General features: G+C 49.0%; 6 protein-coding genes across 8 annotated transcripts in view; 3 read left to right on the top strand and 3 right to left on the bottom strand.

Moving 5' to 3' along the window:
- The window catches only part of LOC117592555 (heat shock 70 kDa protein cognate 5), a 4,026-nt gene extending 2,681 nt beyond the window's left edge, over positions 1 to 1,345 (bottom strand). The window contains exons 1-3 of the mRNA XM_034286430.1: positions 1,160 to 1,345; positions 996 to 1,042; positions 81 to 660 (exon numbers count right to left, since the gene is read on the bottom strand). Of these exons, the coding sequence (XP_034142321.1) occupies positions 81 to 660; positions 996 to 1,042; positions 1,160 to 1,249 (717 nt within the window). The 5' untranslated portion in view covers positions 1,250 to 1,345. The remainder of the gene's footprint in view (positions 1 to 80; positions 661 to 995; positions 1,043 to 1,159) is intronic.
- A 438-nt stretch (positions 1,346 to 1,783) lies between these two features.
- Positions 1,784 to 3,992, top strand: LOC117592126 (dnaJ homolog subfamily C member 11). The gene is made up of 6 exons (XM_034285670.1): positions 1,784 to 2,015; positions 2,066 to 2,642; positions 2,701 to 2,998; positions 3,061 to 3,177; positions 3,237 to 3,663; positions 3,733 to 3,992. The coding sequence occupies exons 1-6, from the start codon at positions 1,944 to 1,946 to the stop codon at positions 3,862 to 3,864; spliced, it is 1,623 nt and encodes a 540-aa protein (XP_034141561.1). The 5' UTR covers positions 1,784 to 1,943; the 3' UTR covers positions 3,865 to 3,992.
- A 163-nt stretch (positions 3,993 to 4,155) lies between these two features.
- LOC117592128 (beta-1,4-N-acetylgalactosaminyltransferase bre-4) lies at positions 4,156 to 6,277 on the top strand. Its single transcript, XM_034285673.1, has 5 exons — positions 4,156 to 4,411; positions 4,486 to 4,778; positions 4,839 to 5,262; positions 5,317 to 5,535; positions 5,591 to 6,277. The coding sequence occupies exons 1-5, from the start codon at positions 4,287 to 4,289 to the stop codon at positions 5,730 to 5,732; spliced, it is 1,203 nt and encodes a 400-aa protein (XP_034141564.1). The 5' UTR covers positions 4,156 to 4,286; the 3' UTR covers positions 5,733 to 6,277.
- A 115-nt stretch (positions 6,278 to 6,392) lies between these two features.
- On the bottom strand, positions 6,393 to 11,974 carry LOC117592123. Its single transcript, XM_034285668.1, has 7 exons — positions 11,716 to 11,974; positions 9,037 to 9,127; positions 8,769 to 8,968; positions 8,500 to 8,705; positions 7,333 to 8,438; positions 7,088 to 7,276; positions 6,393 to 7,025 (listed from the first exon to the last, which is right to left on the bottom strand). Exons 2-7 carry the CDS (start codon positions 9,106 to 9,108, stop codon positions 6,891 to 6,893), a joined length of 1,908 nt encoding a protein of 635 aa, XP_034141559.1. The 5' UTR covers positions 9,109 to 9,127; positions 11,716 to 11,974; the 3' UTR covers positions 6,393 to 6,890.
- A 384-nt stretch (positions 11,975 to 12,358) lies between these two features.
- On the bottom strand, positions 12,359 to 14,263 carry LOC117592129 (inactive selenide, water dikinase-like protein). 2 transcript variants are annotated; one of them, XM_034285674.1, is made up of 2 exons: positions 14,119 to 14,263; positions 12,359 to 13,753 (listed from the first exon to the last, which is right to left on the bottom strand). In XM_034285674.1, the coding sequence occupies exon 2, from the start codon at positions 13,739 to 13,741 to the stop codon at positions 12,545 to 12,547; it is 1,197 nt and encodes a 398-aa protein (XP_034141565.1). In that variant the 5' UTR covers positions 13,742 to 13,753; positions 14,119 to 14,263; the 3' UTR covers positions 12,359 to 12,544. The 2 variants fall into 2 exon arrangements, with proteins under 2 accessions (XP_034141565.1, XP_034141566.1); XM_034285675.1 differs by lacking the exon at positions 14,119 to 14,263 and adding an exon at positions 13,807 to 13,824.
- A 295-nt stretch (positions 14,264 to 14,558) lies between these two features.
- On the top strand, positions 14,559 to 18,535 carry LOC117592116 (chaoptin). Of its 2 annotated transcripts, none has more exons than XM_034285655.1 (9): positions 14,559 to 14,824; positions 14,881 to 15,039; positions 15,101 to 15,270; positions 15,324 to 15,926; positions 15,986 to 16,240; positions 16,298 to 16,909; positions 16,965 to 17,059; positions 17,124 to 18,011; positions 18,094 to 18,535. In XM_034285655.1, exons 1-9 carry the CDS (start codon positions 14,722 to 14,724, stop codon positions 18,503 to 18,505), a joined length of 3,297 nt encoding a protein of 1,098 aa, XP_034141546.1. In that variant the 5' UTR covers positions 14,559 to 14,721; the 3' UTR covers positions 18,506 to 18,535. The 2 variants fall into 2 exon arrangements, with proteins under 2 accessions (XP_034141546.1, XP_034141545.1); XM_034285654.1 differs by having other exon boundaries at positions 14,560 to 14,822; positions 14,879 to 15,039; positions 18,091 to 18,535.
- The last annotated feature ends 447 nt before the right edge of the window (positions 18,536 to 18,982 follow it).

Here is an 18,982-nt window from a genome sequence, read left to right as displayed (position 1 = left end):
AATGCTATAAATATAAACAAATGAAAGTAGTGAAATTTCCGCACCCACAAAAGGAAGAAAACGGAGCCTCGTAGAAATTACATTTTATCCTCTGTTTTGTCCATGCCGTAAGCCAGCGCCGCAGCAGTTGGCTCGTTGATCACACGCAAAACATTGAGACCGGCAATCTGTCCAGCATCCTTGGTGGCCTGACGCTGCGAGTCGTTGAAGTAGGCTGGCACAGTCACCACGGCGTTCTTGACGGGTGTGTTCAGGTATGCCTCGGCCGTCTCCTTCATCTTGATCAGAACGAAGGCGCCAATCTGGGAGGGGGAGTACACTTTGCCATCGGTGGACGAGACCCAGGCATCTCCGTTCGAGGCCTTGACGACCTTGTAGGACAGATTGCTGATGTCCTTCTTCACCTCAGGATCATCGAAACGTCTGCCAATCAGGCGCTTTGTGGCGTAGAAAGTGTTTTCTGAGTTGGTCACAGCTTGACGCTTGGCGGGCATGCCCACGAGACGTTCGCCATCCTTGGTGAAGGCAACGTGGGAGGGCGTGGTGCGGGCTCCCTCGGCATTCTCAATGACCTTTGCCTGCTTGCCCTCCATGACGGCCAGGCAGGAATTGGTGGTGCCCAAATCAATGCCAATGACAGCACCCTTGACCTCGCCAGACCTACGAAAAAAAAGAGTGAAATATGGATTGCTCATGAGCATATGGCGAAAACTCGAAAATTGATAACGCCGGCAAGGAGAGCTTAGATAAGCGAATAGGCCGTGCCTCTATCTCTGCTTGGGCACGCTCCAGATGCTTCCAATTATCAGAAGCTGAACTCTTGGCATCCCTTGTGATGCAACAACGAGCTGCTGCTGGAAACTAAAATATTTTTGGCATGTTCCATTACATAAGCACAGCCCTACGACTAACTATGGGACTGACCGGTCAGTCGGCGGCATCCGTTTCATTCTTCATTCATTTTCACTTATGTAAATTAAAGAAAGTTCACTTACTTGTAGCGCTGCTGGCCCCACAGTCCATTGCTTGCACCTGGCAGGCACTGCAAAGAGGAAAGAATGCATTGATCTTTATGGAATGTTCGCGCAAAACATGACCCGCAAACGAGCCGAACATGCCGCTCCGACTATTATGTAAAGACGGCGGCGGTGGTACTTACGCGGAACATGCTAGAAGCACCAGATGCATTTGTGGGCACAACGCCGGCTTGGCGCACAAGACCAGGCAACAACTTGGAAACACGCAGCATTTTCGGTATTTACTTAATTGCACTGTGTCAAATTAAAAAGTAAAATTTCGTCAGAACGGCGAGCACGTTGTCAAATGAAAAAGTACAATTTCCCGTAACAGGCGAGGGCTGGAGAACAGGTCAGGGAAATCCTCTCCTGTGTCTAAACGGTAAGGGAAATCCTCTCCTGTGTCAAAACGGTCAGGGAAATCCTCTTCTGTTGAGGCGAGGGCTGGAGAAAACGTAATCGGATTCCGACAGAACGATAGAATTTTCAGCCGGAGTTGCCAGCATTCGATGCTCTAGGTACGATTATTTTAAATAAAATAAATTTCGACGTTACGTTTGAGTGTAAGTTCGTTTCACAAAAGCAAACTCACTACAATGATGTTTTGTTCTAGAATTCTTTACAAATTGTGACACTTCTCAAAACCAGGAAAATCCGCTTGCTCAGCTTATTGGATAATTGCACTTGATGGCACTGTCACTGTCATCTCTACCAAATGACCGTTTTGAGCGTGATTGTGAACCATAAACTATCGGTCCTCCCAACACATGTACATCAGCCTACCATTGCGTAAAAGTATCCAAAATTTTGAAATTTCTTGCCAAATCAACACACAGAACGCCGGCTGGGTGCGTTTGCTGCCATACTGTCTGACAAGACACGCTAAACGCGTTAAACCACATAGGGGAGCATTAACCGGCCCGCGCCATGGCTTCGGAGAATGAATCGGACGCCGAGCTGGAGGAGAACTACTACACATTTCTGAACTTGCCCCGAGATGTAAGTGCATTGTCACCCGGACGTCACAGTCTTATCAATTTGTTTTGCAGGCCACCACAGAGCAGATTAACACAGCTTACCGGAAGCAGAGCCGCATTTACCACCCTGACAAGCACTACGATGTGGAAAGCAAGAAGCAGGCGGAGATTATGTTCAACCGCACAAAACGGGCGTACGAGGTGCTGTCTGATCCCCACCAGAGGGCCATCTACGACTCGGTGGGCGTAAAGGGCCAGAAAACTGAGGGCTGGGAGATAACCCACCGGACGAAGACGCCGGCAGAGATCAGGGAGGAGTACGAACGCCTAGCGCAAGCTGCTGACGAGCGTCGCCTGCAGCAGCGAACCAATCCGCGGGGGAACATCACCATCAATGTGAATGCAACGGAAATATTCTCGCCCTACGATGAAACGGAAATGCCCCGCGTGGAGATTGGCTCCATGAGCATTGCCCAGTCGATTGAGGCCCCATTGACGCGCAGGGACATGATCATCATGAGCGGCAATCTATACTCCTCCAACGGCAATGGCAGTGGCGGGTTTGTGGTGGCCGGTCGTCGGCTTTTGAACAAAGGCTGGCTGGAGGTCTGTGCGGGTGCGGGAAACGGCTTCCTGGTGGGTCTCAAGGGTAAGTAAACACTGTGCCAGTGCCCAGCCTGCAATATAGCTAAAGTATCTGTCGACAGGTGGACGCACTCTTTCTTCTAAGCTGACGCTCAACGGCGGCACCAACATGAGTTTCCGGGAGCACGGTGTGATACCCGCTCTGTTCTCCACGCTGGCTGTGCAGCTGGACAAGCACACGGTGGGCAGCCTGACGCTGAATGCGGGTCCCCAGTCGTCCATGACAACACAAATCGATCACAACAAGGACGAGTATGCGCTGAGCTCATCGTTTGTAATTGGCTCGCCGCACATCTACTTCGGCCTCTCCTACACGCGCAAGCTAATAGAGAATGAGATGAAGCTGAAGCTGGCCGTCAAGTAAGGAATTCAGTAAGGAATTTGCCAAAAGGAGTTAATTAACATGGAAATCCTTTTTGCAGGCTCGGCACATTCGGCTTCATGGGTGAATATGGGCTGGAGAAGAAGATTTCCAAGTACAGTTCGGTTACGGCTGCTGTCTCCATTGGAGTTCCTTCTGGAGTTATTCTTAAATTCAAGTGAGTACAAGACAGGGCTCTCTGCATGTGGCACTACATTGATTATTGTCTCCTTGCAGAATAATACGATCCAATCAGTCGTATGTGTTTCCTATACACCTGAGTGATGAGATAGTGCCTGCCGCTGTGTTCTATGCATCTGTGACTCCCGTGATTGCGTGGTTCTTGATTAAGAAGACCATTATGGACCCCATGGAAGCTGAGCGCAAGAGCGTCGAAGTTGAGCGGACCAAACGGCAGAACGAGCAGCGCCTGCTGGCCAAGCGGCAGGAGGCCAGTGCCGCTGTCCATCTTATGCAGAGCACCTACCATCGCATCATGACCGAGGAGCTGCAGAAGACGGGACTGGTAGTCACAAGAGCCGTGTATGGCTGCACAACGGAGAACAGCAGCACCCAGTTCAATCCCGAGCTGTCACTCGATGTCACCATACCTATTCAGTGCCTGGTCCAGAACAGTTCCCTGCAGCTTTACGATTCCTCAAAGGTTTGTTCACTCTCTGTCCTGACTGATGAAATATTCTATTTAACTGATGCAATTCCCCTGCACTTACAGAGCGATCTGCCCGGCTTCTATGACCCAAGCATTGGGGACAATAAGATTCTACGCATAGAGTATACATACCAGAACCAGTTCAAGGTAGTAAACCTAAAGGACAACGAGGCGATCCGACTGCCATTGCCATGATACCATCTGGTGGGCCATGGTCTGTGCGCTTTATACTGTATTTAGTTTAAAATCATCAGTTGTGTTTGTAACATGTTTTTTAATCTTAAAAGGAAAGACCCATTCCAAGAGATGGGGCAGAAAAACGGTTAAGACAGCTTTATTATATATTTCCCCTTATTTGCACCACTCTCTTTTTGGGAATTTTAATTGTTGGGAAAATCTTTTCCAAGTTTAAAATCACACTATCGATATGGCCGATTGGCACAGCATCAATGCTACACTCGATAGCGCGCAGATCCGGCAACCCTTAACCTTTTAGCGAAAACATCAGCTGCTGGGGCAAAATTTGTTGTGCTAACAATAAAAACGACCGTTTTGCGTTGAAAATGGCACTGCGGAGAGCAAACGAGTTGATCACGGAATGATGCAATGCATGGACCATGATCGTATTCACAAAGGCGAATCTCATCCGCTTCCTGGCCGGCGCAATATGTTTGTTGCTGGTGCTGAACTTTGTGGGCTTCCGCACTGACGGAGCCAGCAGTACATCCCTAAGCAAGTTAAGGTGAGTGTGAACAAGCAAGCGGGAAGCGGAGTCAGCCAATTAGCACCCTCATTTGCTGGCTCTATCAATTACAGCATACGGCGCGTGCACAAATATGCGCATATCCATAGGAACGCCAGCGCAAGTGGCGGCATCCGGCTGCCTGCTGCGCCCCTGGCCCTATCGAAGGAGCGAGAGCTGCACAACGCTCAGAACTCCACCTCAACGACTGTGATTGCGATTGCAAACTTTACTTCCATTCCAAAAGACTTATCGCACCCCTTTGCGAACATCAACAGCACGAACATGAGCACGCACAAGCCCTTGCCAATGAAACCAACCATGTCCGCCCTTCATGCCAATTGCACTGATCCCGATCCCCGAGATGGTATGCTATACTCTCAGGCTGTCTAGTGGTTTATTTGTGCTTCAATAAATGCTCTTCCAGGTGGACCCATCACGCCCAACACAACGCTGGAATCCCTAGACGTTATTGAGGCCGAGCTGGGCCCCTTGCTGCGCCCTGGCGGCGCTTTCCAGCCGGACCACTGCAACCCCCAGCACCATGTGGCCATTGTTGTACCCTTCCGCGACCGCTATGCCCATCTCTCCGTCTTCCTACGCAACATTCACCCGTTCCTAATGAAGCAACGCATCGCCTATCGCATATTCATTGTTGAGCAAACCAATGGGAAGCCCTTCAATCGCGCTGCCATGATGAATATCGGTTACTTGGAGGCCTTAAAGCTTTACCAGTGGGATTGTTTTATATTTCACGATGTAGACCTTCTGCCTTTGGACGATCGCAATCTCTACAATTGTCCACGTCAGCCGCGGCACATGTCCGTTGCGATTGACACGCTGAACTTCAAGTAGGCGAATCGAATCCTTCATACATTTCCCTCTTAATTCGATTTTGTGCATAGGTTGCCTTACCGAACAATATTTGGCGGAGTCTCTGCCATGACACGTGAACACTTCCAGGCCGTGAATGGCTTCTCCAACTCATTCTTTGGCTGGGGTGGTGAGGACGATGACATGTCCAATAGATTGAAGCACGCAAATCTATTCATATCAAGGTATCCCGTGAACATAGCACGCTACAAGATGCTGAAGCATCAAAAGGAGAAGGCCAATCCCAAGCGGTGAGTGTTCATCAAAGTTCAGCCATGATTTATTCCCCGTTGGCACCTTTTGCAGCTATGAGAATATACAGAATGGCATGAATAAGATTGAAATGGATGGCATCAACTCAATCAAGTACGCCATATACAGCATCAAGGAGTTCCCGACATTCACATGGTATTTAGCAGAGCTAAGGAACTCTGAGCGCAAGAGTTAGCTAGAGACAGACCATACGTGACCTTTAAAGAACTATCTATAATATTGTGCATGTACAAAGGACAGCATTACTTTCTCGAATAGTAGAATCGCAGAATCTCGCTCTCATTCTCTCATTTACTAGAGAAACCGAAGAACCCCAAGTTAGACAGTTTATTATGTAACGATCAAGACATTAGACGCGCACACACATATTGTGTGTGTACTCAATATACTCACATAGCCATGTATGTAGTATACTTTTAATCCATAATTTAGCTCCAAATACGAAGAATTCGAACCATAGTAACAAATGTAGCAATAATCGCCCCTCCTTAAATACTCAAAGTACTCCAGAATACTTGTAGAGTTTTTGTTAAGTTGTTTATTATTTGTTTGTTGTTTGTTTTGTTTTTTAACTCTTCTATGGTTCTTCTTCTAATGGTATTTTATTCTCTCTCAATCTCTATTCTCTTCAAAAGACACCTACACCAATTCCTACAAGGTGAAATGTAGATATTACTTTTGTGATATGCAAATTGTTAATCGATCAGAACGATTTATACCAAAATAAAACTTATAAAAACTTTTACTATACCGAAAACAACAAAATATGTAAATGTTGCGCTGCCCTACTCCCACACAATAGCTCCCCATAAATGGTAAAGGCAGAGTTCATTGATTCGTTTGTTAGATATCGTTTTTTATTATTTTATTTACGTGTATTAACGATAGTATTTATGGCTCTGTAACGACTTTGGGGGCTGGGGGTTGTTACCTTTTAAGTCGGGAGTTACGTTTATGGTTTACGATTAGTAAATATTCAGGTGGCGCTTGAGGCGCACTTTTATTGTATTAGTGTTTCGTATGCGACATGCTAAATTCATTTGAAACCATTTCGACTTGAGCAAATTGAACAGTTTGGAGCAATCTATAACAGATATAACAATGGGACATCATTCCACGGATGCCGTAATACAAATTAAAGTATATACATAGACAATAACAGACATCTACGCTGGGTACACATGGGATTTGGACAAGCAGCAAACCCAAATAGAAGTTAGACAGTAAGTAGAGAGCAAGTTCGACGCAGGGGGGCAGGATTTAGCGTTAGACTTATTAACGGCAATATTATTAGAAACCTATATACAAGTACGACTTCAGGAGCAGCTCTTCTTTACATGATGGAGCAGGGCATCGCACAGCAGAGGGGCAGGCACAAGGGCACCACAGCGCCTCCGGACTTGGTTTTCGTCTTTGACTTGGAGCCGGACTCGTACTCGTACATGCCCGAGCCCTTGGCCCAGCGACCCTGCAATAAGCAGGCAAACATTAGTGATTCTCTGGCTTTGGGAGTGTGAATCAAATACTTACACCAGAGGCAGATCCAGCATGCATCTCCTCGCGCTTCATGACAATGGTTTCATGTCCTGGCGGATAGTAAACCTCCTTGCCGACCTTGTTCACGGACGGCACATGCTGCTGATTGGGCGAGGCCACAGATGTCTCGATCTCCCGCTTGCGCACCGGCGTCTCTAGGTCTCCGCGATCCACATGATCAGTCTGCAAAGAAAATCAGGTGAGCGGAGCTCCTAGAAGATTAATTCTTGTCTACTTACAGTGCCGAAGGACTGCATTAGATCGTCCACACGCTGTGGCGGATTCCCATTGCCCACCGGATACTCTACTCCGTCCACGGGGAAAGGCGATGGGGAGCCATAGTCCGGACCAACGCCAGGACCGCGACGATTGTTAGTGTTCGTTGTGGAAGAGTACTTGTAGGTGTAGCTCGTGTTCGGCGGATATCCATTGCCGTTCTGTGGCTGCGGATAGACCGTGCTGGGTGGCAGCTGCTTCAACGGAGCTGAATGCGGCAGTCCCGGCTCATATGGACCACCATTGGGCGCTCCGTGGATCGTGTTGACCGTGTTTGAGGTCTCCGTCTCCTTGTAATAATAACGATTGACGCCACCCGGCCCAGACGGATGCATCGGCGGGCTGTGTGGACCCTGAGCGTAGTTGGGGCTGTGGGCCGGACTGTTCGGGGGATACCGCTGCTGCGGCGGCAGTTCGTTGATCGTATTCACGTTGTCCGTCTTGTGGATGTTGTAGACCACAGTGCGGCTGCCGTTGCCCGGCGGTGTGCCTGTTGGGAGACCCGTTCCAAGCGGCATCTGTCGCGGCTGGGGACTCACTCCGCGCGTGGTGGTCTCCTTGTGCTCGCGTATCTCGTACGACTGATTGGTCAGCAGCGGCCGATCGGGTTTGTTCAGCGTGGAGTAGGTCTCCGTGTTGTAGACCACAGTCTGGGGCACATGCGGATGTGGATGCGGCAGCGGCTGTGGCTGTGGCGAAAGCTGGCTAAAGTTCTGGCTGGAGTTGTGGCTCTCGTGAAGCTTGTAGCTGCTGCTCAGCGTATTCGTGTTCGTATTCGTGTTGATGTTGCTGTTGTTGAGCGTGTGACTGCGGTTGATGGTGCTGGTGGCACTGCCCGGACCGGCTGGGATCTCATACGTGTACGTACGGACGGTGGTCGTCACCTTAGTGCCTGGGGCCGGCAGTATGCCATCGCTCAAGGCAATATCCTGCAGCTCCTTGTCGATGGTTGTGCCGCTGGTCAGGGTCTGTGTGGTGCCAGGCAGCAGCTCCACATTGTTGTTGATTGTCCGATTGCTCTCGTAGATCTTCGACTTGCTCTCGTACTGACCGCCAATGGGTGAATGGGCTGGAAAATGCAACGAAATAAATTGTAAGAATTTCTTTCTTTCAGTTTCCAAGCTACTTACCCAGCGTGTATGGTTTCTCCTTGGTTTGGTAATCGTCCCTCTTCAGGCTCGAGTACTTGGCCGACGACTGCAGCGTGCTGTAGTCGGTGGGATTGAAGGTCTCCACATCATCGATGTAGGGCTGCTGTCCGCCCTGACCCGAGTGTTTTGTGGTCTTGACCACACGCGTTGTCCTGGTGACAGTCCCAGCGGGATCAGTGCGTTCCCTGGAATATTTAAAGACTTGTTTAGGAAAGATCGCACATTGAATATCCGCAAGGCAAACTCACAGCGTTCTATAGGAAGTCCCGTTGGTGGGCAGGAGATCGCGATCTCTGTTGGTGATCTGTCGTTCCTGCTTCAAGTCCTCCAGCAAGGCGTCCAACTGATCAATGTTCTGATCGGGCGACTTGCCCTGATAGGACACATTGTTGTCGCCAGAGCTTGAGTATTGATACGATGACTTTTTGTACGCATAATTCTTGTCGTTCTGTGAGGAAGAGGTGAGGAGAACGATGACACCAGAGTGAGCCTGGAGATCATAAATAATGGGCTTACCTTGCCGCTCCATTTCGCGGGCGTGTCCCTCAGGGAGGATGAATAATTTTCCGAACTGCTCGAGTACTGCATTTCCAATTAGTATTTTTTGCTAAAAAAAAAAACCATGCCATTCCCCATTCATAAATTATTCAAATTCTACGTGTGAGTAACCGAGAGCCGCCGTGGGTGTCTCTGATGACAGACGACACGTACACGTAAGCACGGATCTCGATTCCCCCCTCCATGTGGCAGGCAGGTTGATTCAAGGCAGTTCTCGAGAATTTCAAACATTTCTGAATCTGTTTACTCGAGCACCCGCCTACGCCTACACCTACGTACAGCCATGTCCCCCCAGTCCACACAAAAATGGCCGCATTCGGCATTCCTCCAAACTGAAAGCCGAGAACTTTTCGCGCATTAATGGAGACTTAAGTCATCTGAAGTGGGCATCACATGAGCACACACAAAAGGAGATCAAAGAATCACAACACACAAAAGTTAAGTGGGAGATTCGAATCAGCAAAGCCATTATAAATGCCACAAAAATTGAATATTTTTATGCGAAAAAGCGCTCATGAGAGACTTTCTATTTGGGATGCTCTCTAAAAGAAGGCCAAAATGATGGGCTGAGGCAAGTACATATGAATGCTTCTACCTGCAACAGAAAAGGTAACACCCAAAATGACATTGGATTCCCGAAAATGCCAAACAAAAGCACACGCATACAGTCGCACACCAGGCCAAAAAGTCACAAAATTCAATGTCAAACTGGTTTTCACTTTCAGCGTGTCCTTAACACTCCTTTTACGTATGACTGGAACAGAGACTCCTACAGATTCATTTTGTGTGATTTAGCGATAACCTTGAGAAGAGAGATTCACGGAATGAGCGAGATACAGATATCGAGGCAGAGCGTACGAGTGATGCAAAATAATTCGTCAAGCACACACAAGAATGATGACCGGCGGTTGAGATGATGTCATTTAGCCCAGAGGCTGCACCACTCGTCAGCCCCGACAGCGACTGCACTGGAACCTGTCTCTGTCCCATAAGCAATCCAATCAAAAAAACGAAGCTAAATAAATCACATTATCACGCGGGTCCAGCTCTGAGGAATCGGCTACTGAATCGCATCAGATAAGATGATGCCTCGCCATATGGTCAAGAGTAGTAGAGCTAATAGAGACACAAACAAAAACCCTCGCATAAGCAAAATATCATGCATAAAAAATCATACAATAATATAAATAAAAGGCCAAATCTAATTGATGCCGCCGTCACCGCCTCCGCCCCCATCTTGGAGCGATCATAGCACGTTTTTAGCAGAGCTCTGGGTCTCAGTTTGTTGTGTGTGTGTGTTATGGCGACAACAGCTACGAAAAAACAGCAAGACGGAGAGAAGAGAAGAGAGGTTTTTGCATACAGACGCACACTTGGGTCAAAAATGATCTCATGTATTCGAAACGAGAAGCTCTGTGGAAACATGTTGCTTTGCTGCCTGTCTGGGCATGGTCATGGGAGTAGGCGGGACCGGGCGGGGCGCTACGAGATCGGGATCGAGATCGCAAAACGAACGCCATAGAACGCTTCTGGGAGGGGGAATGGATACGTTAGGGGAGATTAACGGCGAAAACATAAAATAAACAAATCGCGAGTGAACAACAAGTTTGAGATCGGCTAAAGAAAAAAAGCGAAGGTGTTGTTCTTGTCGTTCCGAAATTACCGAAAATCAAATTGAAACGTAGGCGAAGTGTATACATAATATGTACATACATACATACATATGTATGAGTGTACATATCTATCAATATCTAGTATATGTGCATGTTTTACTGGTGACGCTTCTCCCCACTGCCCACGCACATTACAGTTCAAAAAGATCAGGCGCCGTTTGAACTTGGCTAATATAGAAAATTTCTATAGATAATTGAAAGGAAATTCGAAGGCAGGCGGCAGGCAGCATCATCGCCAAGAGTACAATGCCAGGCAACGTATTCGTTGTCGTTTCGTCGCCTTTCGGACTTTTGCTGAGCAATTTTTGTACGCTGCGAGTGTCGGTGTATATGAAAACAAATAATTCTATAAATAGTTCACTGCCACTGTGCTTTTTTGGCTTTTCGCCTTTCAATTTGAATACTGCGCCGTCCGTGCTTGAACATTGTACGGTTCTGGTTCTGTTTCTGTGTCTGTTTCGAGTACAAGAGTGCCCACCGTACATGAATCATCTGGCGTGTAGATACATTGCTGGCCCCGCCGTCTGGCTGTGGCAGAATGTGAGGATGCGGATATACACAATAGAGTGCGTTTTTTTGTTGTCTTCTTTCAACGAACGCAATTGAAATTTCACTTTGCTGCCAAACACGAGAGTCGGTCGCCCGTTCGAGTACACTTCCCCATACATACAACAATAGATACAAACATCCATCCATCCATCCATCTCTGTATGGATATGTCTGTATGTTTGTGTCTGTGCTCACATAGCGGATAAAAAGTAACGACGACACGTAGGGAAAACTCGTTTACACCGAGAGTATGTGCGTTCGTTCTCTCCTCCCCACTGTCACCAGTGTGTGGCTGTCTCTTTTTGAAGCTCCTCTGCCAGTTCAATATACCAATATAAAGCCCACTCAAACGCACACACTCTTTCATTAAAAAACCAGCACACACACACAGTGTATACATTCACTCGACACTCACTGTGCACTTTTCCAAAACTCCAAAAACGATACGATTGATGTTGTGTACAGTTCGGCGGAAAAAAGAAAACTGCCTATGATGCGCGGGCGCGTTTGTCTTGGAAAATTCGCCTTCGCGTAAGAGAGAGAGAGAGAGAGAGAGATTGAATGTGGGGGCTGCTTCGATCGTTCCAAGCACAAAACAAATTTAACGGCAACGGAACGGTTTTCGTTGCTTCTGCGCGCGTCTCTTGCTGGTGCAGTAGTGAGGCTTCGATTTCGCACTTGCCACCACCGATCCCCATAATACCATACGACTCGATCGAAGCAGAGAGACGGAGCCACAGCGGACCGGACCTGTTGTTGATCTCCAACAACATTGCTCTCCATTGCTCTCAGTTCCAAAGCTCGCCGAAAAAGCTTGCCTTGCTGCTAATGCTAATAGTATAAACGATAGAAAAGTTGCCGCGCTTTTGCCACGATACATGAATACTCTTTTGTGGCTAAGCTTTTGTATTGGTTGTATGATTGCCATGATTGAACAACTTGATCAGCTTGATTGAAAATGAAAATGCGGGAGGCGACAGAGCTCGACCGAATGCGTGTAGCTGCGGCGCTTTCATCTCCATCCATTTTACATTTACTAATTATAATTCACGTTTTTGCTTTGCTGCATTTACTCGATACAATCGTCAAGTATTTTATTTTATACAGTCGTATTGCGGCATGCGAAGTCCATTAAATCTGTAAGCTTTTCCATAAAAACAAAGGCCCGATGCCACTCGAACAGTGACGGCTACAACTGAGGGGACAGGTTTACGTTAAGAGTAAATTACGTAAAAAGTAAATATCTAATCCTTGGCTGGAACCTCGATGACGCGGGGCTTGTCGATGATGCGTGCGGTCTTGTTGCCCTTCTCTACAATGCCAATGATCCAGGCCTGGTAGCCCTCCTGCTTCTCGATGTCCTTGCAGTAGGCGGCGGCTTGTTCGCGCGGCAAGCAGATCAGCAGACCGCCCGAAGTCTCTGCGGAATGGCCTTGCAGCAGCTGGAACATATTGCCACAGGCCTTGGCCACGGCTGCCATCTTGGCGATCACTGGAAGATTGTGAATAACGAAGGAGACGTCCTTCTTTTGGTGAGCAGCCAGGGTTTGAGCATGGCCGAGGAGACCGAAGCCGGTTATGTCGGTGGCACCGTGGGCGTTGTACTTGTGCATGAGCCGAGCTGCCACGCGGTTGAGCCGCGACATCGAGTTCATGGCCCTGTGGTAGGCCTTGCGCACATCCTCCTCGGACACAACCAACTTAATGCGGTTCCAGCGTTCCGCCTGGTCAATCCACTGGTGAGCATTGACGGCCACCTGAGTGCCCAGGGGCTTGGTCAACACCAGAACATCGCCAACGACAGCGTTGTCTGGTACAATGTATTCGTTCGGCTGGCAGATGGTCGAGGCCACTCCGCCAATGGTGCACCAGGGATTGACCACACTCTGACCACCAGTAACCGTGGTGCCGGCATCCAGGGCGGAGTCCTTGAAGCCACGCATGATCAGTGGAATGACCACGTCGCGCTCCTTCTCCGTCATCTTTGTACTCACGGCCAGCAGCATCAGCATGTTGTCGCAATCGGTTACGCCCATGGCGTACAAATCGCTGAGCACGTTGGCGCAGGCTATCTTTCCCATCATGTATGGATCGTCGACAATCGGGTAGAAGAAGTCAGTGGTCTGCACCAGGCAAAGCCCGCCATGCCGTAGAGGAATTACAGAGCAATCCAGGCCGATGCCTATACGAGGAATGGCCACGTTTAGGAACTGCGGCTCCTGGTCCTGGGCTGAGTAGTCCTGCTGCAGAGCCGACACCAGTTTCGAGAGTACATCCTGGGGCACCTTGCAGCCACGTCCCTTCAGATCAGCGAAACGTGTCAGACGGAAAGAGGCATCCAAGTCGTGAGCGGTCGGGTCAAAGGGGCGGCGCAGTTCTGCGTCACCACCGCCATGTAGCTCCAGGTGGGCAGCATTCAGGACGTCTGCGGCGTAGCTCATTGTGTGCTAGAACTAGAGAGGGGAGGTTTCTTTGTATAGTGTGGCAGCTAACAATCTTTACGCACTTCTTGCCGCGCAACAAAAACAAATTCAACCAAGCAGCAAGTAACTCGCGTTCTCCCGCAGCACGCATACACGCGCACATAGACGTGTATGTACACATAATTTTTGCGGCGTGTGAGTAGCAAGCGCTGTGATTGGCTGTTTTCACGTTGGCGGCTAAAACGGGCGAAGTCAGTATTTCTCCCTGTCGGCGAGGCGAGCAACGTGAAATAATGCCCACTTATGTGAACCGAAAAATGCCAAAATAGTGTTGCATTTCACTAGTTTGCACATTTGAACTAATTTGCCCGGTGACGGGTAACACTTTTACCTACAGTGGCTTTATTAAATGTACAGGGAAAACTCTATATTCAGAGGCAAAAATTTTATTTATTTTGCGCCGTTTTTTCTTTTTCCAGAGAAAACAGAGTTGCTTCGGTGACTATTTCGTCGATAAGTGGCCAGACTATCGTTGCAAAGGGCGTGGCGCTGCCAGACTGTTCAAAAAGTATCGATATAAATGCGCGCAAAGCCAAAACAATAATAAATATGATCAAATTTATGAATTAACAAATTAAAACCGGAAATTAACATTTTCTGCTTTGCACCATGATTCACTGGCCTGCCTTGAAGGCGTTGCTCGGGCAGAGTCAAACCCGACAGTTTCCAGCTACTGCCTGGCATTCGTTCGTCCAACGATTGGCAACAAAAACCTGTTGCGCCAGCAGACCTAAAAGTAAAAGTGAGAATGAAATAATTCCCCTTTGTTCGCAGTTGGAAAAATAACCGAAGCGTGTCTCCTTAGCTAAGAACCAAGTGGCGCCTATCGGAGAGAAGAATCAGAGCTGCGAAAAGACTGAGGGCACACAAAAGACTTGAGCAAGAAACTTTCTTTTGCCTTGGCCATGGGCTAAGTGAATCACTGACGACACCTCATCATGTTTACGCTACGCCTGCTCAGTCTCATACTGCTGCAGATGTTGGCCGTGGCTAGCGCTGAGTATGTGTACGGTGAGCCCAAGTTCAAGTGTCCCAAGAAGTAGGTGTCCACACTTAGCAATAAATTCCTTAATAATTTACAAATTTGTTAACCAGACCCAGGGTGCTTTACCCGTGCAGCTGCATTAAGGAAAGCGATGAGGGAATCTTTGTGCGCTGTGAGAAAGTGAACCTGGCTACGCTCTCCGTGGCTCTGCAGAACTTGGCTTCCTTCGGCTTGCCCGTCGAAGAGTTAACCATCTACAGGGGTAACTTTGGTGCGTACCGCTCTATTCCTTGTGGTGTGAATACTTATTGGTGTGTTGTTTTTTCTTCTAGTTCGCTTGTATGGTCCTCTCTTTGCCAATATCAAAGCCCGCCTACTGATTATTGAGCAGACGCCGCTGGCCACCATTGAGGATTACGTGTTCTATGGCGTGAACAACACATTGGAGGAGCTCCGCTTCGTGGGCACCAATCTGAGCCATGTTGGACCCCTGGGATTTGGCGTAAACATAATTGAGAGTCGAATATAATGTATGCTCAAGAAGTGTAATTTCAGATACTGGGCAAGACCACGCAACTTGTGATCGATGGCCATGCGTTTGAGCAACTACCGAAAGATCTATTCGCTGGGCAAGAGATCGCCAATGTACTCGAGACATTGCGACTGACCAATGGATTGCTGGGCGAACTGTATTCTGAGACTTTTCAGCCCCTGCGCAAGCTGAAAACTCTCGATCTGCATGGCAATCAGTTGGAGAATCTGAAACGAAATCAGTTTAAGAATCTCAGGGATTTGGAATTTTTGGATATAAGTCACAATGGGATCAAGAAACTGGAGGCGCAACACATTTCCGATCTCACAAAGCTGGGCTGGTGCAATGTCTCACACAACGCCCTCACCGAGCTGAGTCGCGGCACCTTTGCCAGAAACTCTGTGCTGAAGGTGCTCCATCTGTCCCACAATCGCATACAGCGCCTGGATGCGAACAGCTTCCGGGGCATGCGCTTTCTGCGCCGCCTATTTCTCAGCGACAATCTGCTCACGGAGATTGGTCGCGGCACCTTCGGTTCGGTGGCCCGCATTGGAACCATTGACTTGGCCCGCAATCTGCTGACGAAGGTGGAGTACCAAATGTTTACCCAAATGAACTATGTGGAGGTGGGTACAAAAATATCAACCATAGAATGAGTAAACTGCACGAACTTTTTTATTGTCAGCTTCTGGATCTGGCGGAGAACAACATTACGAAGATTGAGAAAAACTCCTTCAAAGACATCTACCAGGCGGTGATAAATATTTCGCATAATTCCCTGGAACTGATTGAAACGGCCGCCTTTGAGAACTGCATAAACATAACCACGTTGGACCTATCCCACAATCGTTTGACCAACTTCTCGCGCCGCAGTTTCGACGAGAACACATTTGCCACGACCTTCCAGCTGAGCTTCAACGGTCTGACCAGTCTGGCACATGTAACAACCCCTCTGAATGGACACAAACTTGGTAACTAATCGATGTTTGCCTTTCAGATACCCATACAGAATATGACGGGGCTGAAAGTTCTGAATGCCTCGCACAACAACATCTCGGACATTCCCAAGAACACTTTTCCCAAGTTGTACGAACTGCACACGATCGATGTGTCGCACAACAACATCTCCATCATCTTCAACGGTGTGTTCCAGAGTCTGTTCTCGCTCCGGACGGTGGATCTCAGCTATAACAGCATGCGTGAAATCAAGTCTTCGACCTTTGGCACCATGCCCACACTCTTGCTATTGGATCTCAGTCACAACAAGCTGGTGTCTGTAGTGCGCGGGTCGATGGCCAAGATGACCAGCATGCGACAGCTCTACTTGAACAACAACAAGCTGGAGAAGCTCTTCGAGCTGCCCATTTCACTGAACGAGCTCTATTTGAGTCATAACAACATTAGTTCGATCCCAGCGAACACGTGGCCGGTCATGAACTCATTGATCTACCTGGATCTGAGCCACAATCAGCTGGGCGACAGCCTGGACTCGCAGAGTTTCACAAGTCTGCTGGTGGTGCAGCGGCTGAAGCTGCAGAGCAACGGCATCAGCAAGCCGCCCTTGGAGGCAGTGGCGGGCATGTCAACGCTGCAGTATCTGTACTTGGAGGTGACTCAATTGCAGGGGTTATTTTTATTTTGTATAGATTATATTTTAATTTCAGAACAACAACATATCCGCGTTGGAGCGTAGCGCCTTTGGCAAGCTGCCGGTTCTCTTTGAACTCAATCTGCACGGCAATCAGGTCACGGACATTAGGTGAGCCACTCATAGAACATTCTCTCCGGCATACGACTGATTCTATCTTTGATTTTTCCTACAGCAAACGCGCCTTTGAGGGCCTGTTGCAATTGCTCAATCTGAATCTGTCGTCGAACGGCATCAAGCACCTGCAGAATGACATTTTCTTTGGGCTGCCTTCGCTGCGCACCTTGGATCTGTCGCATAACTCCTTGGCCAAGCTGGACAATAAGACGAACGGTGTCCTGGATGATCTGCTCAGCCTGGAGACCTTGGACTTAAGCCACAACCGCATCAGCTTCGTCACCAAGAAGACCTTTCCCTCCCACCAGTACATACCGTACAACCTTCAGTACCTCGACCTGAGCTACAACCAGATGCCCGTCCTCACCTACGACATCACTTTCGGCACCAAGAAGCTGCTGCATCTCAATTTGTCCCACAACCAGATCAACGACCTGCGACGCGGCGTCCTTTCCAACTTCACCTCGTTGAATCGCCTCGACCTGTCGCACAACGAGCTCGCGAACCTGCAGTCAGAGGAGCACATATTTGATCTGCCCAAGAACCTGAGTCACCTCGACCTGTCGCACAACCAGATATACCACATGCCGTTTGCCAATCTAGTGAAGGTGCTGTCGCTGGTATACGCCGATCTGTCCAACAACAGCCTTGAGGATGTGCCCTCCTCGTTGGTGGCAAGCATGCGCAATGGCAGTCAGATCCTGGTGGCCGGCAACCCACTGCACTGCGGCTGCAATGCGCGTCCCCTTAAGCACTTCATGTTGCAGCAGACGACGCCAAGCGAGGACCTGCGGGGCATACTCTGCAGCACACCATCGCTGGCCAAGGACAAGTACCTCTTGGAACTGGACGACGAGTTTCTGCAGTGCGCCAACGACGAGAGGGACATGTACACGGGCAGCGACTACGAGCAGCTCACAGATGTCCGGTTCCGTGAAGTTCAGACGTAAGCACAAAACCCACTGTCCGACAACTAGTCAGTCACTGACACTCTTCTGCCACCTGTTTCCTCTTCCCTCATGCAGCAGCAAAGCCGGCAATCTAACGCTCAGCTGGTATGTGTCTGCCACTGCGGATGTGTCTGACTTCAACGTGTACATCCGGACCGGCGGCAATGAGGTGCTCTTCCAGTCGGACTATGCCTACAACCAGCGCACGGCCCAGATACGCATCTCAGACCTACAATCGCACGGCGAGGACAAGCTGCTGGCTGCCGAGATCTGCATCGTGTCCCGCGACAGCGACGGCAACACCCGGAAGTGGTTCGCCGGTCAGTGCCAGCCACTGCCGTCGCTCAAGCTGCGCAAGACCTTCTTCTTCGGAAACTTCCAAGTGCGGGGAGGAGCCGCCGCCGCCGCTATTCACCACACAGGAGAGTGTCACCTCGTGTTCATAGTTATAATGTTGTTTGTTGCCAAGCTGTGGTATTCGTGGTATTAAATGTCCGTCTGCGGCCACTGCTCACTGTAAGGACACGCTCTGCTCTGCTCTGCTCTGACCTTAGGGCCGAACATGTGCGCGCCGCCCCATTATCACAGCCGTGCGCACATGTACGGGTAGTTGTTTACTTGGACGCTGGACTTAGCATGTAGCCTCCCGTGGCAGCGCAATTGAGAAATTGTTACGGCCCCACCCACACCGACATACCACAGCCTCAGGCCGCAAGCCCAGCTGATGGCACGGCCGGACGGACTTTCATTCAGAGCGAAACACAAAGGAAGCTTCGGGTGTTCCTTTCATTCTCTATTTGGGACTCGGCGGTGGCTTCGGGTTAGTTTGCTGCCCAGAGTGAGTGAGAGGAGAGCGAGGCTTGACACACAAATGCGCACTCGCGCTCTCAGCTGAAATGGTATGCGTTACACTGGCGACCATATTTAATGATGATGGAAAGTTTAAATGAGAAAATCATTTGATCTT

This window comes from Drosophila guanche, unplaced genomic scaffold (assembly GCF_900245975.1).
Source record: "Drosophila guanche unplaced genomic scaffold, DGUA_6, whole genome shotgun sequence".
In the NCBI taxonomy this organism is placed as follows: domain Eukaryota; kingdom Metazoa; phylum Arthropoda; class Insecta; order Diptera; family Drosophilidae; genus Drosophila; species Drosophila guanche.
The sequence above is the reverse complement of the archived record's forward strand: the minus strand, read 5'-3'. Positions and strand labels throughout refer to the sequence as shown.

What these genes read in the sequence shown, in the direction of transcription:
- LOC117592129 (XM_034285674.1), bottom strand. Translation starts at nt 13,741, where the DNA reads ATGAGCTACGCCGCAGACGTCCTGAATGCTGCCCACCTGGAGCTACAT.
- LOC117592128 (XM_034285673.1), top strand. Translation starts at nt 4,287, where the DNA reads ATGATCGTATTCACAAAGGCGAATCTCATCCGCTTCCTGGCCGGCGCA. An exon ending in TGATCCCGATCCCCGAGATG is followed by an intron (nt 4,779 to 4,838) that starts GTATGCTATACT and finishes ATGCTCTTCCAG; the next exon opens with GTGGACCCATCACGCCCAAC. An exon ending in ATTGACACGCTGAACTTCAA is followed by an intron (nt 5,263 to 5,316) that starts GTAGGCGAATCG and finishes TTTTGTGCATAG; the next exon opens with GTTGCCTTACCGAACAATAT.
- LOC117592126 (XM_034285670.1), top strand. Translation starts at nt 1,944, where the DNA reads ATGGCTTCGGAGAATGAATCGGACGCCGAGCTGGAGGAGAACTACTAC. An exon ending in TTCTGAACTTGCCCCGAGAT is followed by an intron (nt 2,016 to 2,065) that starts GTAAGTGCATTG and finishes TTTGTTTTGCAG; the next exon opens with GCCACCACAGAGCAGATTAA. An exon ending in GGAGTTATTCTTAAATTCAA is followed by an intron (nt 3,178 to 3,236) that starts GTGAGTACAAGA and finishes GTCTCCTTGCAG; the next exon opens with AATAATACGATCCAATCAGT.
- LOC117592116 (XM_034285654.1), top strand. Translation starts at nt 14,722, where the DNA reads ATGTTTACGCTACGCCTGCTCAGTCTCATACTGCTGCAGATGTTGGCC. An exon ending in CCCAAATGAACTATGTGGAG is followed by an intron (nt 15,927 to 15,985) that starts GTGGGTACAAAA and finishes TTTTATTGTCAG; the next exon opens with CTTCTGGATCTGGCGGAGAA. An exon ending in CGGTTCCGTGAAGTTCAGAC is followed by an intron (nt 18,012 to 18,090) that starts GTAAGCACAAAA and finishes TCCCTCATGCAG; the next exon opens with CAGCAAAGCCGGCAATCTAA.
- LOC117592123 (XM_034285668.1), bottom strand. Translation starts at nt 9,108, where the DNA reads ATGCAGTACTCGAGCAGTTCGGAAAATTATTCATCCTCCCTGAGGGAC. An exon ending in GGGACTTCCTATAGAACGCT is followed by an intron (nt 8,706 to 8,768) that starts GTGAGTTTGCCT and finishes TAAATATTCCAG; the next exon opens with GGAACGCACTGATCCCGCTG. An exon ending in ATGCTGGATCTGCCTCTGGT is followed by an intron (nt 7,026 to 7,087) that starts GTAAGTATTTGA and finishes TGCTTATTGCAG; the next exon opens with GGTCGCTGGGCCAAGGGCTC.